This window comes from Pararge aegeria, chromosome 12 (genome assembly GCF_905163445.1).
Source record: "Pararge aegeria chromosome 12, ilParAegt1.1, whole genome shotgun sequence".
NCBI lineage: Eukaryota > Metazoa > Arthropoda > Insecta > Lepidoptera > Nymphalidae > Pararge > Pararge aegeria.
Window position 1 is genome coordinate 7,483,408 of NC_053191.1, and position 19,670 is coordinate 7,503,077.

The following is a 19,670-nucleotide window of genomic DNA, read 5'->3' on the forward strand; positions in this document are numbered from 1 at the left end:
GAGGTTTTGGGAAATTAAAGGTATCCGTTCACAGGCAATTCGTCACAGCAATCATTTTCACAAAGATCTTGATCGACTAAATGATGTAAGTTTGAAATGACCTTGAACTTTTATTTTACCTTCTAAGGAATGATTTTCATTTAAACATATTTCAATATGTTATCTTACATCTTGGAATTTTGGGCAAAACTTAATGTTTAATAAGAAAAGAAATGTCTTCGCTGTAAATCATATATTTATTACTATATATTTATAAATAACGAGCTGTAGATAATTTTTAGCGTAACCTATAACAGTGTGGCTACGTTACAATGAATACCCTGAGCTGCAATATCATATATTTTGGCAGAAAATAAAACGATACTTATTTAGTGGTTCGTTATGTAGGTATAAAGTTTCACATAATATGAAAATCAAAAAAAATGGTTTAGATTTTCTGTTTTATTTTTTGTTTTCTTTGTTTCTTTTTAATTTAGTTTAATATTGATGTATTTATATGAAGTTAATGTTTTTACATAATTACTTTGCACTTAAATTACCTACGTACATTATTTTGATCAGAAAATATACGTACATAGTGAGCACTTGTTTACCTTAGGCTACATTTTATTTTTTAAATGTAATAAAAGACTAATAAAGGTTTGAGCGTTTTTTTTATAGGTTTTCCAAATAGACATTAGATAATTTTCTTAAAGTTCTCATAAAATTAGCTTTTGCAAGTCTTATTGTTGTTTTCCCCTTAAGTTGTTAGAGAGCTTCCATATACTATAACTTTCTAGTTCCTAAAGTTTTTTTTCGTTTTCTGGGTGAACGCCCCAGATCGATTTGCAGAAAATACAAGGTTTATCAGATAAGCGCGTTGTTATCATAATTATGTGATCAAAATGTTTGTTGAATAGGAGTTTTACATCGATAAGTTTTATTACGCTGCCAAATTGGAGTATGTTCATTATTAAACCTTTTATGGGGATCAAACGTTTTCTTTTCAAATTTACCTAATCATTAATTTGCAATAAACAATAATGCATTAAAACTTCTTCTGAAGGATGGCGGCTTATTTCTTCTAGCAATTCATGTTTCAAAGCTTTTTCATCATCATCATATAAATAGCTTGGCATTAATCTCATAACTAGCATATATCCTTGAATAAAATCATTGTTATCAATAAAGACTTTAAAAATGGTAAATTTATCATGAAACCTAAAAGAAAACCGATTAAATATAGTATCTAAGATTTCTGCAAAAATAACGTAAATTGAAGGAAAATGTATTGCGACGTCTTCCTTTAAACCTTTTAAACAAAAACTACCAAAAATTGGGGCTGCACTGGCGTACAAATCTTTCCAAACATCTTCTTGGTCAGTGTCAGCGCTTATTTCAGAATTTTTATTTGCTTTTTGATCATGTAAAATTTGTATGTATCCTAAAGTCAACTTCATATTTGTTAAATAGATATAACTTTCTTTTGTTGGAAGACAATTTTGAAGTTTAATCAGGGCTGCAGTGTACATAGCAATGGGAAACATCATTTCTTTTTGTAAAACAATATTTTGAAATTCTCTAGACATAGAAACAAATATATCATTTAAATTATTTCTTACGTAGTAAATATTTTGATCTTGCTTATCCCACGCAGCAATAACTTTTTCTAGTATTGGTAATAGAATTTTTTCGTACCGCTCCATTTGAGCAGTTTCAGTCTTTGTAGAAAGCAAATACACAGATACATGGTAGGAGTAATCGTATTGTTGTGTGGTAAACTTAATATCGAAATTTTGAAATAAAAATTTTGCCATAAAATCAATATCCAAAGTCTCCAATATATCTTTCATTTCAGAGCATAAATGATTAATTAGACTAGAAACATTTTCAGATGCCGGTAACTTCTTTAAGAAATCATAACTCTTCATCCAAAATGCTGCTCTTACGGTAAGTGGAACATTTTCAACTTTGCTCAAAGTCAAATATATTTTTTTATTTTCATTAAAAGTCAAATTTTCGATAAATATAACCAACGTGTCCCATATTTCTTTTATTATGGATTCATTAGTTTCCATACACAGCATACTGTAGGTCTGGCAAAAGATAACAGTTCGTATGGTACTATTCGTACTAGTTTTCCATATATTATAAAATATATCTTTAAGTTTCTCATACTTAAGCTTAGAAAATGCAGCTCGAATGCCATGTTGTTGTAAGGATACTGGTGTATTAAGAAGCTTTGGTAAATTTTCGGCAATATTGGTGGCGCTAATGTTATAAAGTATTGCATTTAACGATGGTAGTACATATTGCAAATAATCTCCTTTAGCATACAATAAAGCCACAGCAAGAGGAGGATGGGGTCTTGCTATATGCATACCTGTACCAATAAACTTACGAAGACTAAGCTCTGGTTTCGGTTGACTCCAGTCAATTTTAGATTCCGTAGGCACATATTTTTTTATAAAGTCTAAAAGTTCTTTTTGAGCTAGTAAAGTACAGATTCCTTTTATCAAGGCAACTTCACTGCTATGTTCCTCAAGATTTTCTAAGAAAGTTGTTTTAAAACTTTCTGCTAAAGATTGATACCAATAAATTCGAATTTTATGTAGGAACCGTTCCAAGGGATTGTTGTTATGTATGCATAATTGGTTTATTTCGTCTCTATATATTTCCAACAATTGTGGCCTATGTTTAAGAGCATTAACACAACTGTCTTCGGTAGGATTCAGAAGGATAGATTCTTCCAATAACAGCTTTTTCCAAGAATTTTTGATGTTATATATTCCCGAAATATCGCGATTCCAAGAGTTTTCTTTCCTTATTACAACAAGTTTTTTGATTTTTTGGAGAATGCATGGATAATCTTTGAGTTCTTTATTCCAATCTTTGAGAAGATTTAAAACTTTTATGACATAGTCCACAGTATCATCGAATCCCTTTTCAGTATAAATATCGTTTTTTAGTTTTGAAATCAAATAATTGTATAAGTAGTCAAAAATTTTCTCTCTTTCTTCCAAGTTAAATTTAATTTTACTGTCTAGATTTTCAAATTCAAATTTATTCTCTATAATTTCGGGAATATTTTTGCCATTCATTAAATTGTATAAAATAACGGCTCTCACGCATGATTGTACATTTTTATCCGCTTTAGAGAACACTTCCATGCTATTAAAAAGATCATTTAAATAACCCCAAGCTTCATTATCAAATCTGTGTGTTGCAGTTTTAGACAGCAATTTATTTACAAATTGAATTTTAAACTTGAATGGTTCATTAATGTGATGTTCACGGTAATACTTTAATAACTTACATATGCTTTGCTTATCACTTCCAGCACAAGTTAGCATTACACTAAAAATTAATGATCTTTCATAAGGACTTGATTCTTTAAGAATCAACTGTTTCAGATCCCCAAAAGCTCTATCAAAGGGTGCATAAACGTACCAGCCGTAAATATTTTTCGGAGGTGATTCATATTCTCTAAACGATGGACTGCATTGCTCTACTACATCACGCCATGTCTCATCTTCCGAATTATCATGACAAAATTTTTCTATAAAATATTTTTTAATAAAATCAAAACGTTCCTCAGATGGCAATCGATTTATAAAGTGTTTTATGTTCTTATGTTTAAACCACAAACGCATATTTTTGTTTTTTATGTGAGTTAAAATAAAATCCTTAGCGTCTTCATTTTTTATAAATTTTGCAAAAGTAGATATGTCAAGAATATAAACATATTTTTCAAGATGTTTCATTATCCTTTCAGGACTGCTCTCCATAACTTTTTTTGTAATTTTTGGACCGAAACCAAAAATACCATCCATATCAGTTTCTTCTATAATATCTAAGAACATTTCAACGTTTCTTTTTACAAGAAACACTGCAGGTGATATCTTGTCTCTTCTTAAATATTCTGATTTAAGACTCCGCAGAGTTATTTTTACAAATGTAATAGATTTTTCATATAAACGTTTAAATATTCGCTCTGGTATATCATCAGCATGTCCTTGAATGATATCTTCAATAAACAGATTAGAGCAACCCGGTAGCCACTTGAATGCTTTTTGCAAATCTTCTTTTTTGCAATAGTTAAAAAATGCTTCAACACGATTTTCGTCCTCTAAATTTAACCTTATGTGCAAAACAAGTTTGTTAAAAGCCTTAGTAGTCATCTGAGGAGAAAGGCTGTTATACAAATATTCGGGATTAATAATGGAAGCGTATTGCTGGTCTGTTATTAACCACGTGGATTGCTTGATAGCTCGGGATACATATAACATGTCTTCGCTTTTCAAAACTTCAAGAATATATTCGACATTTCTTCTGTTACACGCTATATCTATTTTGTATAGATTATCCAAATCCGACTCTTCATAATTTAATGCCGTTATCTGTTGTGTAGGATTGTTTTTGATCGCTTCATTTACTATTTTATTGTAATTTTGATGCTTTTGTCCTAACGTGTCTCCATCTACTGACAGTGGTGCCATTGTGTCCTGAAATAATAATTTGAAAAATAAAAGAGATCGATTAATGTTAAATATTTAGCTTTCATGTCGTAGCATGGATGGATCAACGTAATATTTGTTTTTAAATCATACTTAAGTTATAAATAGGCAAAACTCATATTCTCTTTCTACAAACAGACGGCCAATTGACGCAGTGGACAGTGACCCGGTTTTCTGAGTCCGAGGCTGTGAGTTCGATTTCCACAACTGAAAAATGTTGTGTATAAAAAAACATGAATGTTTTTTAGTGTCTGGGTGTTTATCTGTATATTATAAGTATTTGTATACAATATTCATAAATAATTATTTTAATACTTAATATGTTTTGTCTTAATATAATTATTAATCATCATCAGTTATTTTAATACTTAATATAATATGTTTTGTCTTAATATAATTATTAATTTATTTATTTATACTCAGCCTAGACGATCTATAAATTACAAACCCACAAAAATGGTAGTATCTGAATATCAGCTGTTACCCCTAGCCGGTTTTCCCTCAAATTCCTCTTATTTGTAGGCTACGTTTCGTCGCATAAAATGAGCCAAGATGTCAAGACTCTACATCAGTCTCGCACGATATATAATATTATACCGAATTCTTTAGGTTCCTTGCATATTTTTTTTTTAAATAAATATACTACGACAATACACACATCGCCACCTAGCCGCAAGTAAGCGTAGCTTGTGTTATGGGTACTTAGATGACTGATGAATATTTTTATGAATAATATACATATTTAAATAGCAATATACATATAAACACCCAAACACTGAAAAACATTCATGCTCATCACACACACATTTTCCAGTAGTGGGAATCGAACCCTCGACTCAGAAAGCAGGGTCGCTGCAAACTGCACCAAACGGCCGTCGAAAATTAGTTTCATGTTGATATTATCAATAACAGTAGATTACAATCAATGTTTAAACGTGTTAGTTTTACTGACGTTATTCTTATTACGTAAATAATTAATTAATGCTTTAGAACAAAATTGTATTATACATCTCTTATATATATTAAGTCTCTAACATAAACTTTACTTAATTTTAATTATTAATTATTGATCATTATTTTTTACAATAATATTTATAAAACAAAAAAATGTGACGTTCATAAGTGCTGTAACTATAGCCTAAATAGAATAAAGATTTGATTGATTGATTGATTACGTCAGTGGTCAGTTTAGTCAATGCTTATCACGAAACGAGTCATCCTCCTGATCGAAATTCCGCATTGCACAATATTTTGCCACAAGCAAACTTTGACAGCCGATTAACGCAATGGGCGGCGCCCTGCTTGCTGAGTCCAAGGCTGTTGGTTGGATTCCCACAGCTAGAAAATGTTTGTTTGATGAACATTAATGGTTCAGTACTTATAATATACAGATAAAAACCCAGTTTTTATCTGTATATTATAAGTACTTATTTACATTATTCATAAAAATATTCATCAGTTACCATAACACAAGCTAGGCTATATATATTTATATATTCCCTCATCATTATCAACCCATTACGGATCGCCGCTCAGAAAGATTTATGCCGTAGTCTAGCACCCAGGCCAAAGGATAGGAGGCAAGCGGATAGGTGGACTTTAGGCCTTTGAGAACATTATGGAAAACTCTAAGGCATGCAGGTGTCTTGTTTTCCATCACCATTAAAGCAAGCGATATTTTAATTTCTTAAATAAAAAAAAAGGCTAGGCTATAACAACACTTTGGCAACGGTAAACTTCTTACCTTTAGATAGGTAAAACAAGAAAATAAGTAGGGATTATCTTTGAGCAGTGTACCTATCTACTAGTCTTATCTATATACCGAGGTAGGTACAATATTCTAAAAATTAAAATCAAAAAAAATTACGTAGATATACGTAGGTAGGTGGTTACTGAGCGGGCCACTTAAACATACTAATTATACAAACAGATAGGTACAACAAGTAGGTACTACCGAAGTATATGTAGGTAACATATACTTCGGTAGTACCTACTTGTTTATAAAAACTTACCTTAATTGTTAGGTACCTATAAGTTGGTAGGTAAGGTACACTAATTCCTTATGATAAGTTAAACGAAAACGAAGAAAAAATTACAAATTCACGCCTGCCACTAGTAGCGGCCAGAGGCCGAATAAAACAACCTAAAGTCACAGCACACAGTCCTTTAGTCAGAACGATGCGCACCTCCGCGCCGCCACGGGTGAGTCAGAAACTCCGAATCGATCCCATTCAATCAAACAAATAATCACTCGGTCACGTGGCCTTCATAACTAATGATAAAAACGAGATAGGTAAATATACATCGTAAAGAATAAATAAATAAATATACTACGATATACACACATCGCCACCTAGCCCCAAAGTAAGCGTAGCTTGTGTTATGGGTACTGAGATGACTGATGAATATTTTTATGTATAATATACATAAATAAATAGCAATATACATATTAACACCCACACACTGAAAAACATTCATGCTCAAACAAACATTTTCCAGTAGTGGGAATCGAACCCACGGCCTTGGACTCAGAAAGCAGGGTCGCTGCAAACTGCGCCAATCGGCCGTCAAAGAAGAATATTGTTTATTTTGCCAAGCAATAGGAAAAGTTAATTTAAGGTACGCCATTTAATATGTCCTTATGTTCTTACTACCACAGAAATAAGAACATTAGGACACCGTGTACACGACTGATATTGAAGCATCAAAACCCACTCCACCCTAGAATGGTTTCTCGAACAAATGGTTAGCAACTTCTTAAGCACATGACAGTAATTATTTTACCTCTAATGTTCTAAGCGTTGACCATAAAATGTGAAAATGGTAAAAATTTTGTGAGCACTTCTCACTTTAGGTATATTAGGATAAAATATCCTCTTAACTGATGTATGTCTATGCTTTAACAGTTTTAATTTAATAATTTCAGGTTTGTAGAATTAATAATGAAAAAAAATCTGACAAACCTTTCAAATAAGTCGATATAAGTAGTTTTTATTTATAATAATAACTACCCTAAAAGCGACCTATGGTATCTGTAACCTGAAAAACTTAGGACTTACATTACATTCAGACTTCCAACCTTTCCCTTTTTTCCCCTGATTTTCGAAACAGATTTCTATGCTTTAAAATAAAACTATTTTCCATACTTTAGGTTTGTAGATTTAATAATAAAAATAAATCAGTAAAAAAAATCCTCCCTATTTAACCACCCCCGGTGATATAAATATCTTTTATGTACAATTACTAACCTAACAGATTAGGTATTAATAATTCTCATAAAATATGCTTTAAAAGAAACCAATGCTATAAATTGTTTGTAAAATGTTTGTAGATTTATCATTCCAAAAAATCACCAAAAATTTATTTTATTTTTTGAAACAGATAACTTAACTGCTCATTTGCACATATCTGAAAACCATAGGACTTGCATATTAACTTCAAAGCCCCTACTGCACCCCTAATTTATAATTTCTCGAAACCGTTTCTTAATAATGATAATAATAAGAGCCTTTATTAACAATCTTATAAATTGCATTTCAACTTATTTCTACTTAGTATTTCCAAAAAAACAACTGTTTTGGTACGAAATTACGATAATAGACACCGGTTATTTGATTGTCTTGCTCTCCAGCATAGGCCTCCCCAAGCGTTCTCCACAAAGATCTTTCCCTTGTGTATCCGAGCGTGTTTGTTCGGTAGCAGTTCAGTATTGGTGATGGCAATCTTATGGTCAGTTCAAAAGGACAAAAAAGCAGAAAATTGTTTGTTGAGTTTCGATGTTCATACAATTGTGGTATTTATAATTTATAGTAGTACGGTCCTATTTTCAATGGAACCATCAAATTGCTCGTTTCCATTCTATCTAAACTGACATTTAAATTTTCTCAGAACATGACAGTAATAATACGTGACATGACTGTTCAGTTCAGTTCGTGTGACTTCGAACAAACCCTTTACAGTGCATTTAGCAACTCTTTCTTCTGCTCCTTCCTTTTTTTGCGACATTGTAATTGATAATTGAAGACTGTTTGAGTCGGTATTATGATCGGATTTAGGTACGAGTAAAAGAAATGTGCATACTCACTAAAAATAAAAACATCTATCGACGTACATGGGTCTTTTATTAATACAAGTAACAAACAGCACACAATAGTTATAGCTACGAACAAACGACGAACAAATAGCATAAAAACATTTACAATTAAATTATTCGCTGGAGAGCGATCGGCAGGTTTATTTCATCGCTTGCGGGAGATATCAACTTCTTACTGCGCCCAAAAGGCGCGCGACGACGCGACGCGACGATCCAACGAGTTACTTCGTGGCACTGGTTTTTACACTTCTTCTTCTTGATTAGCTCTTTTTGCTCTTAAATCTAATTAACTAAGTCCTTCTCTTTATCGGTACCTACAGTTCGCAAAGGTAATGTATGAAGGCTTACAAACTAAACTACTAACACTTATAATATTTTTTTTTGTTTCCGTTTTTTTATTTTTTTTTACATCAAATCTTGCTTAATAATGAAAATTTTAAATTTATTTATATCGTCAAATATTTACTACCTTAATGCTTACGCTAACTTTATAGTACTTAGTGCTGATTGATTATTCAATGTCTCTTTAAACCCGAAAGCTACTTTTATTTTGTTTACATTATTTTGACTAGAAAAGGTTTTTACAATAATGAGTACTTCGACGTATGCAAAGTAAAATGAGTTGTTTACTTACTTATCTTTTTTTACGTGACAAAAGTACAAAAAATAAGTCAATATTCGTATTTTTTTTTTGAGCATATTTATAATTAGTAATTGCAAAAAATATCACAAAATTTCAGTTACTTCTTTTTACTTATCATCTGTCATCTTGGCTTCCTTAGGCTACGTTTTTTTCTACTCTTTTTGACTTATTATTTATTGTTTGCTTAGGTTGTTTAGCTAAACCCCGCTCCATATTCAACAACTTCTTAATAAATTTCTATATATACTCCCATATTGAATAAGTCACGATGGATTCTATGACTTGATGGTAAATGTATAAAAGTATATTAACTTACTTGTGTTGTTTAAAAGTATATTGACTTAATTGTCTCTTCGCAATAGCCAATAATGCATTAAGACTTCTTCTAAAGGATGAAAGCTTAATGCCTCAAGCAATTCATTTTTCAAAGCATTTTCTTCGTCTCCGTATGAATAGCTTGGTATTAATTTCATTACTACCAAATATCCTTGAATAAAATCCTTGTCTTCAAGAAAGCCTTTGATAACTGCCAATTTATCATTGAAACTAATAGAAAACTGTTTAAATATAGCATCTAAGGTTTCTGCAAAAATAACGTAAATGGATGGAAAATGGTTGGCGACGTCTTCCTTTAAATATTTTAAACATAAACTACCAAAAATTGGAGCTGCACTAGAGCGCAAATCTTTCCCAACATCTCGGTTAATGTCAAAGCTTTCTGCAGAACCAGTGTTTGCTTTTTGATCATGTAAAATTTGTATGTATCCTAACGACAACTTTATATTTGTTAAAAGCATATAACTTTCTATGGTTGGGAGATTATTTTGAAGTTTATTCAGGGCTGAAGTATACATAGAAATAGGGAAAATCATTTGCTTTTTTAAGACAACATTTTCAAATTCTCTAGATATAGAAGCAAATATATCACTTAAATTATTTCTTGCGTGGTAAACATTTTTATGTTGCTTGTCCCACCCAGCAATAGCTTTTTCCAGTATTGGTAAAAGAATTTTTTCGTAACGCTCCATCTGAGCAGCTTCAGTCTTTGTAGACAGCAAATACAAAGATACCTGATAAGAGTAGTCGTATTGGACAGTAGTAAACTTGATGTCGAAATTTTCAAAACATATTTTAGCCATAAAACCAACATCTAAAGTCTCCATTATATCATTCATTTGAGAGCATAAATCATTAATAAGACTTGTGCAATTTGCAGATGCCGGTAACTTCTTTAAGAAATCATAACTCTTCATCCAAAATTCAGTTCTTACGGATAGTGGCACTTTTTCAACTTTGCTCAATGTCAAATATATTTTCTTATTTTCATTAAAAGTCAAATTTTCGATAAATATACTCAGCAAGTCCCATATTTCTTTTATATCAGATTCATTGGTTTCCGTAGAAAGCATTTTGTAAGTATGGCAAAAGATAACAGTTCGAATGGTACTATTCGTACTAGATTTCCATATATCAGAAAATATACCTTGAAGTTTCTCATGCTTTAGCTTAGAAAATGCAGCTTGAATGCTATGTTGTTGTAAGGCTACTGGTGAATTAATAAGCTTTGGTAAATTTTCGGCAATATTGTTGGCGCTAATGTTATGGAGTATTGCATTTAAAGATGGTAGCACATATTGCAAATAATCTCCTTTAGCGTATAGCAAAACCACAGCAAGAGGAGGATGGGGTCTTGCTAAATGCATACCTTTACCAATACCTTTCCAAAGATTAAGCTCTAATTCATCTGGTTGACTCCAGTCAATTTTAGATTCCTTAGGGACGTATTTTTTTATGAAATCCAAAAGTTCTTTAGGTGGCAGTAAAGTACAGATTCCTTTTATCAATGCAACGTGACTTTGTATGCTTCTTTCTTCTACGTTTTCTAAAAAAGTTGTTTTGAAACTTTCTGCTAAAGATTGATACCAATAAATTCGAATTTTTTTAAGGAACCTTTCTATGTGATTGTTTTTATATATCCATAATTGTTTAATTTCATCTCTATATATTTCAAACAACTTTGGACTATGTTTAAGAGCATTAATACAGCTATCTTCGGTAGGATTCAGAAGGATAGATTCTGCCAATAATAGTTTTCTCCAAGATTTTTGTACATTATATATTTCCGAAAGATCCCGATTCCAAGACTTTTTTTTTTTTGCATTTATAAGATCTTTGATTTTTTGGAGTATGCATGGATAATCTTTGAGTTCTTTATTCCAATCTTTGAGAAGATTTAAAACTTTTACTACATAGTCCACAGTTTCATCGAATTCCTTATCAGTGTTAAAATCATTTTTCATTTTTAAAATCAGATAATTGTATAAGAAATCAAATATTTTCTCTCTTTCTTCCACGTTAAATTTAATTTTACCATCCAAATTTTCAAATTCATATTTATTTTCTATAATTTCGGGAATATTTTTGCCATTAACAACATGGTGTGAAATTATGGCTTTCACACACAATTGCACATTTTTATCCGATTTAGAGTACACCTCCATGCTATTAAAAAGATCGTTTAAATATCCCCAAGTTTCATTATCATACCGGTGTGTATCCGTTTTAGTCAGCAATTTATTAACAAATTGAATTTTATACTTGAATGGTTCATTAATGTGATGTTCACGGTAATACTTTAATAACTTACAAACACTTTGCTTATCACTACCAGCACAAGTTAGCATTACACTAAAAACTAATATTCTATCGGAAGGACTTGATTCTTTACGAATCAACTGTTTCAACTCTTCAAAAGCTCTATCAAATGGTGCATAAATGTACCAGCTGTAAATATTTTTCAAAGATGATTCCTTTCCTCTAAACGGTGGACTACATTGCACTACTACATCACGCCATGTCTCAGCTTCAACATTATCATGATGAAATTTTTCTATAAAATATTTTTTAATAAAATCAAAACGTTCCTCGGATGGCAGTCGATTCAGAAAGTGTTTTAGGTTTTTATGTATGAACCAGAAACGCATTTTCTTGTTTTGGATGTGAGATAAAATAAAATCCTTAGCTTCTTCATTTTTTATAAATTTTGCAAAAGTAGATATGTCAAGAACAGAAACATATTTTTCAAGATTTTTCATTATCCTCTCAGGACTGCTCTCCATTACTTTTTTTGTTATTTTTGGACTGAAACGTGGTAAACAATCGACATCAGATACTTCTATAATATCTAAGAACATTTCAACGTTTCTTTTTACGAGAAACACTGCAGGTGATATCTTGTCTCTTCTTAAATATTGTAATTTAAGACTTCGCAGAGTTAGTTTTACAAATGTAATAGATTTTTCATATAAACGCTTAAATATTCGCTCTGGTATATCATCAGCATGTTTCTGAATGATATCTTCAATAAAGAGATTAGAGCAACCCGGTAGCCACTTGAATGCTTTTTGCAAATCTTCTTTTTTGCTATAGTTAAAAAAGGCTTCAACACGATTTTCGTCCTCTAAATTTAACCTTATGTGCAGAACAAGTTTGTTAAAAGCCTTAGTGGTCATCTGAGGAGAAAGGCTGTTATACAAATATTCGGGATTAATAATGGAAGCGTATTGCTGGTCTGTTATTAACCACGTGGATTGCTTGATAGCTCGGGATACATATAACATGTCTTCGCTTTTCAAAACTTCAAGAATATATTCGACATTTCTTCTGTTACACGCTATATCTATTTTGTATAGATTATCCAAATCCGACTCTTCATAATTTAATGCCGTTATCTGTGGTGTAGGATTGTTTTTGATCGCTTCATTTACTATTTTATTGTAATTTTGATGCTTTTGTCCTAACGTGTCTCCATCTACTGACAGTGGTGCCATTGTGTCCTGAAATAATAATTTGAAAATTAAAAAAACATCGATTAATGTTAAATAGATATCATGCTATAGCATGTAAGAATCAATTTGGAATTAGTGTTGGTGCTAAAAAGAAAATCTTTCCCAGACTAATATTACTTTATAAATCATTCCATAAAACTCAAACCTCTCTCATACTGAACCTATGCTAAACAGTCTGAATTATAAACGCATAAAATCCCTAAAGAAGACGCACGGTTGAACGGTATATATAATATAACGGTAATGCGACATACCTAGCTGATATCTGACTTACATATCTGCACATTTACCTGCTACTTACTGAACATTGCTATAAGTAGGTTTATATTAGGTAGATGATCTAAGAAGAATAAAGTAGGAGGTAGAAGTACCTTACTATTCAGTACAGGTTATGTAAGTTACGCAATGACTCACCCTCCTGATCGATATGCCGCATTGCGCATTATTTTTCCACGAGCAAACGCCCCTATCAATGTCTGAGATGTTTAGAGGCATCATATTATTATGGGAACTGTAAACTACCCTACTTACCTATTAGTATCATGAGAAAATATAAAGTAGTACGTAATCGTAAAATCGATTAATTATCAGTAAGTGGGTACCTACCTATGGGCCTTATCTATTTATTACCTAGGTTGATAGGTAGGATACCTCATGGGGTTACCTACACACTTAAGGCTATACCTACTCTACAATAATGTATTATACTTGACGGCCCAACTAAATATTCTAGATAGATAAGTAGGTACTTATTTTCAAAAACTTACCTTTTTATTGGGTGCTGCTTTTGTTCAGTAGCTTGTAGTATATAAAGATTAGGTACACTAGAACCTTATGCAAATTAAGGTAAGTTAATTTATGGTGCATACAAACGAAAACGAGTTGTAAGATACAAATTCACGCTCTTTATTAGGAGCGGCCGGAGGCTAATAAAACATGTCTCTAGCTACACTTCACGCAGGCTTCTGCAGTCAGAAACATGCGCCGTGCCGCATCGCGCCGCTCAAACCCCGATCGATTCGGAGTTTGCGCGGCGCGATGCGGTGCGGCAAACCTGTTCAATCAAACCAAATAATCACTCCATCGCACTCGTATCATATTGATAACAACGAGATAAATATACATCGCACCGTTTTTAAAGGAGAATGTTTATTATTGCAAAGCCATAAAGTAAAGTTTGGCTATTCTCAGAAGTACCGACCACAAATCGCAGTCAGGAAATGATTAAATATTTTTTTTCGCAAAGATCTCTTGTATCAACAATTTCAATTTCATTCCTATAAATATATCTTATGGCTTAGTGCACACCGGTCATGGTCTAGGCATTAGTCCGATTTCCGACTTTGGAATCATGCGGCCCGTTCCTTTATATTGCAATGTTTGCGATTAACATTAAACTCCATTCAAGATTCAACTTCACGCGAGAATCTTATTGATTAAAGAAAGTAAATTATCCAACATCGAAGACCTCCGATGCTTCAGAGAGCTCCGTTGTTGATACCGGTCATTACGTTTTACATACCAACAACTAATAATGCTTTTGACCTACCTTTTTTTACTACTACAAATTAGACCTTCACTCAAATTTGACCTGATGGAAAGTGATGACCCCTTTGTTTGTGCTATCGACTTTATAATTGAGTGTTCTGATGAGGAAGCGGTGATAGTCTAGTCTTTAGGGCTTCGGCTTCACTTCACTAGTTCGAAACCCAGCAAGCATCTTTAAGGTATAGAATAGAATAGAATAAAAAAAACTTTATTGCAATAAAACACTGAAGGGAAAGACACAAAGAGAACAGTACAAATTGAGTGCAAAGGCGGTCTTATAAAAAGAAAGAAAACCCGAGCGTACGAAGCAAATATAAAGGTGGAAAGTGGATGGTGCATAAAGTAAAAAAATAAAAAGGAAATAAAATAAACTACATCAACACACAAACCATATTTACGTACAAACTACAAAAATACAGGTATAAAAGTATATACATTAGAATAGATATTTATGATAAATATATAAGGTTTTTGCGTTTTAAGCGATTCAAATTTCACTTATTTTAGGAATGAAGGAAAACATCGTGAGGAAAAACAAACACGCCTGACTATTCTCCAGCATGTTCTTAAAATTCGAAAAATTCAACTTCACGCCGTAGAAACCAATGTACCATCTGGGTGCCTGGTATTCATCTACTACTCGCAATACCAGGTTATTATAACTTTTTAACATATTTATTGACACAGAAAGTGTACCGATACAATGGTGCATTTCAGATATTATACTGATATAGGTAACCAAAGACCAATCATTCTACTGACAAGCATAAACAAGCTCTTATTACTAAAGAGAATAACTCCAGAAATCGAAAACTATCAACCGATAGACTACACTGGTTTTCGCTCCCGTTTTAATACCACAGATCAAATATATACTTTAGAACGAGTGATGGAGAAGTACAAGGAGCTTAAATTACCTCTATAATTGGGTTTCATCGATTACAGCAATGCCTCTGATACCAATAGTCACATTTCAATCTGGGTGGCATTGAAATTGTTTAACGTATTTTACCACATCATAAAATCCGTACATGTAAATGATACATGCACGGTAAAACTTGAAGCCAGAGGAGAATCGATCAAAATAAACAGAGGTTTAAGACAAGGTGACCCTCTTTCACCAAAGGTCCTTATCACTGTACTAGAAAGGATATTTCGCACGCTTAACTCAGAAAGCCAATAAGATTGGTGGTAACTATTTAAACCATCAATAAAAACACCAAAATAGCTACATGAAATGATTTGCTCTCTTCACAATGAATGTTCCAAAGAAGACTTAGAAATTAATGTATGGAAAACTAAGGTAATGACTAATAACCATAAAAACTCCACTACTGTTCATGACAATTATGTAGTCCACGTAGACCGTTACATATATTAAGGAAAGCAAATATCTTATCTTATATCTTTAAACGAGCAATTCTTGTATATATATATATATAATTGGAATCTCGGAATCGGCTCCAACGATTTTCATGAAATTTAGTATACAGGGGATTTCGGGGTCGATAAATCGATCTAGCTAGGATTCATTTTTAGAAAATGTTATTTTATTCTTGTTTTCCGGTAATAACCGATTTGGTGCAACGAAGTTGCACGGGTCAGCTAGTCAGCTAGCGATGCGGTGCGGCAAACCTGTTCAATCAAACCAAATAATCCCTCTATCGCACTCGTATCATATTGATACCAACGAGATTAATAAACATCGCACCGTTGATTAGTTTACTGACTGTCTCTCAGCTGCTGGAGGTGATGGGGATTATTTACTTAACTATGAGCAATTTGTTAAAATATTGAAATCAACAGCTATTTCATATTCCTATAAAAAAGACTGAACGTGATTTTTACTGATATCCGCCGTGGTGGGATGATTAGTGTCCAAACATGATTAGAAAACGTTTGCGTTTTCCAAATCCAAAAAAATGCTAAGAGTCATATTCATTGTATAAGTACAACAAATATGAACCGTAGCAATTTTTTGGATAACCAGCGTACTAATTGTATAAGTAGGAGACTTATGTCTAAAAAGAAAAAAAATATAGGGTAGAACCCTTAGATCCCCGTTCTCCCTCGTCCTTAGTCTGGAATAAAATTAAGCGTTGCCGGAACTCTGTTACATCTAACATTCTCCTTCCGATATACTGAGACAGAAAATGCATCAGCTGAGTATCCCGCCGAGATTAAGTTTTGACATGTCAGCCAAACCAGTGAAAGTGGCATCAACATCCTCCGTACATTATCAGGGTTGTGGTGCGGTGATCACCTCTACTCCCAAAAACCTCTTTCTAATACCCGCTGCCACATGGACTATAGGCTATTTGTTCTTGACCCCATTAACAAATTGGCAACTGAAAAGCTAAACAAAATACAGTACACTGTAGACGTCTGAGATAATACTTTGTGCCTTAAAATCATCTCCCACCAATGCGCTACAAGTGCAATGCCTTTATCCTCCAGTTCAGATAAGAAGCCAGTATTTATGTGACCGCTTAATCTGCAAAGTTTTACAACTTTCTTCCCATCCGTAACTAGATTCGACGGCTATCTTCTGTTGTCAAAACGAATCAAGACCTCCCTTTTTTTATTAAAATAGTTGCCGAAAATTCGCTTCTCTTCCTCATCTAATTCACTCATTTCCTACACCATTCAACAGTTTAATAAAAATATACATAACGATAAGTGTTAATTTAAATATCCATAACGATACAATTGAGGCAAACCAAAGGTTCAACGAAATTATTCATAGTAACTGGCCCGAGAGAATAAATGGTAAGGTACCTAACCTTACCATTTATTCCGATGCCTCAAAATTATCACTGTCTGGTTGCGTTGGCGTAGCATGTTGGATACCAAAATACAAAATTGGTATTTAATTCAAGTGTCCCCCACAATCTTCAGTATTTACAGGAGGGTCCACGTAGGTATTTTGAAAGCAATCGTCTTTGTGGAAGCTCATAACATAAAATGAGCAATAGTACTGCTTGGCCGTTACAAGAGGGGTTGGCGATACAGCCATTTTGTATACGCATCAACCATAACTAAACAGGTACGACAATTAATTAGACGAAGAAAGTCCATATTTATGCGCAGGAAGGGATGAGATGGATACTCCCAGGGTGAAATTAGCGTGTAGGGCGTAATTGTTGACAAATTTCACAACGACTTATCACATTTACGTGCTATCTATTCCTGGAAACCAGAACCTGGACCTACATTCCGCTTTAGTTTTTACCATACCTAGGTGTGAAGCATGTAATCCTGAAAGTATTTTAATTCCTGAAGAGTCTGGAATAATCACTTTGTGACCCCGCATAAGGCATCCATTTTCGAACGAAAGTTCGATCCTACCGAAAAATATGGCCTAGTATTAACATCATTTATCTTCGGCGGCCAACCCTTTAAATCATAGTTCACCACTTCCGACAAGATTGCGTCCTTTTCTGTTTCCATACGCAACTTTGCAAGCGTCACCGGGAGTGATCCGTCGACTACGAAACAGACGTAAGTCACACAGAGGTCGTGCCGTGTCGGCCGCTGCGTCGGCGCACTGCCCCGCACTCCCCTCCGCCGCGGCGCTTGTATTCGAGCTACCGCCGCGCGCCGTCCGCTGCCGGGGCGCGGGCGTGTAGACCCGCGCGCGATAAAAAATCCACTTCGTACGTATTTTATAGTAAAGTTATAGCCGCTCAGAAACCTTACCGTACCTTTGCAAACGATTCGCTGACACCTCCGAGATGCCTTTCCGAGGATCTCATATAGATATGAGAGGCTTATGATCCGTACGAAGTACAAAAGGATTAGCCCTTACCTTACCATACAAATACTGGTGGAACCGCCGTATATTATTCCTCCGAATATTATTGCCGTAGCTTCTTTCTGAATATGAGAATAGTGTTACTCGGCGGCTCCGAGGGTTCGCGACGCGAAAGCTACTGGTTTTTCGGTTCCGTCATTTTGTTTTTGGGATAAATTTGCGCCTAACCCGCTCGGGGGTGCATCGACAGTTAAAATAACTTTTGCGTCAGGATTAAAATGCGTTAGCAATTAATCTGATGCTAAATACTTTTTAATTGAATTGAAAGCATCACAATGTTTTAAACCCTAATTCCATTTAGCGCCCTTTTTCAATAAATCTTACAATGGACTTAACACTGCCGACGCACTGGGCACAAAACAGCTATAGTACTAGCCTAGAAATTACTAGCTGACATCTAATGGAACCGGTGCACACTTCTAAGATACCTTTATGGGAGACTTCTTCAACCTATTCTTTGTTTATGATATTCCTAATATTTATGGAAGGTCCCGATCCCGGTGTACTCAGCGGAAAATTTATATTTATTACTTCACTATTTCATATTTTATAAGGAATTCGAAAAATATAAGTTTCCTCCGGGAAATGGGATGTTTTTTTTTATCAATTTTACTTCATATCTCCGTTAAATTTGCACTGATTTTATTGATACTTTTTTTATTCGACAGTGTATACTACTATACTACCGACAATACTACCGAGCATGTATTGTCTAATTTTATTAAAGATCTGATGAATATTGTCGGAGATCAAGGACATAATTCTTCAAAGATAACAGCAAGTCGTAAGGGACAACGATCGAATGCATGCGTAACATCCTACTAATATTATAAATGCGAGTATGTGAGGATAGATGCATGGATGGATGGATGTATGTATGGATATTTGTTACGCTTTAACGCCACAACGAATGAACCGATTTGGCTGAAATTTGGCAGTGATACCTACAATATAGTCTGGAATAGCTCATTGGCTTCTTTTTATCCCGGAAAAGCAAACAGCTTCTACAGGATAGCATCACTATTTTTGCCGCATTTGTCTTTCAAAATTGGCGCAACGGAGTTTACGATGGACGTGGTTTTTTGGATAGAAATAGTTTAAATATTATAAAGCTTTTAAATTTTGTTTGGTTGAACGCGCTTATCTCAGAAAATGATGTTTCGATTTTTTTTTTTCGATTTGTAGTAACAATTATGGCTATATAACATCACGCTACTATCATTAATGA

General features: G+C 33.5%; 2 protein-coding genes across 4 annotated transcripts; both read right to left on the reverse strand.

Moving 5' to 3' along the window:
* Positions 1–648: 648 nt before the first annotated feature.
* LOC120628361 lies at positions 649–9,571 on the reverse strand. 2 transcript variants are annotated; one of them, XM_039896690.1, is made up of 2 exons: positions 9,549–9,571; positions 649–4,484 (listed from the first exon to the last, which is right to left on the reverse strand). In XM_039896690.1, exon 2 carries the CDS (start codon positions 4,476–4,478, stop codon positions 996–998), a length of 3,483 nt encoding a protein of 1,160 aa, XP_039752624.1. In that variant the 5' UTR covers positions 4,479–4,484; positions 9,549–9,571; the 3' UTR covers positions 649–995. The 2 variants fall into 2 exon arrangements, with proteins under 2 accessions (XP_039752624.1, XP_039752623.1); XM_039896689.1 differs by lacking the exon at positions 9,549–9,571 and adding an exon at positions 6,509–6,646.
* LOC120628359 lies at positions 9,280–14,030 on the reverse strand. 2 transcript variants are annotated; one of them, XM_039896687.1, is made up of 2 exons: positions 13,848–14,030; positions 9,280–13,068 (listed from the first exon to the last, which is right to left on the reverse strand). In XM_039896687.1, the coding sequence occupies exon 2, from the start codon at positions 13,060–13,062 to the stop codon at positions 9,574–9,576; it is 3,489 nt and encodes a 1,162-aa protein (XP_039752621.1). In that variant the 5' UTR covers positions 13,063–13,068; positions 13,848–14,030; the 3' UTR covers positions 9,280–9,573. The 2 variants fall into 2 exon arrangements, with proteins under 2 accessions (XP_039752621.1, XP_039752622.1); XM_039896688.1 differs by lacking the exon at positions 13,848–14,030 and adding an exon at positions 13,495–13,527.
* Positions 14,031–19,670: the final 5,640 nt, after the last annotated feature.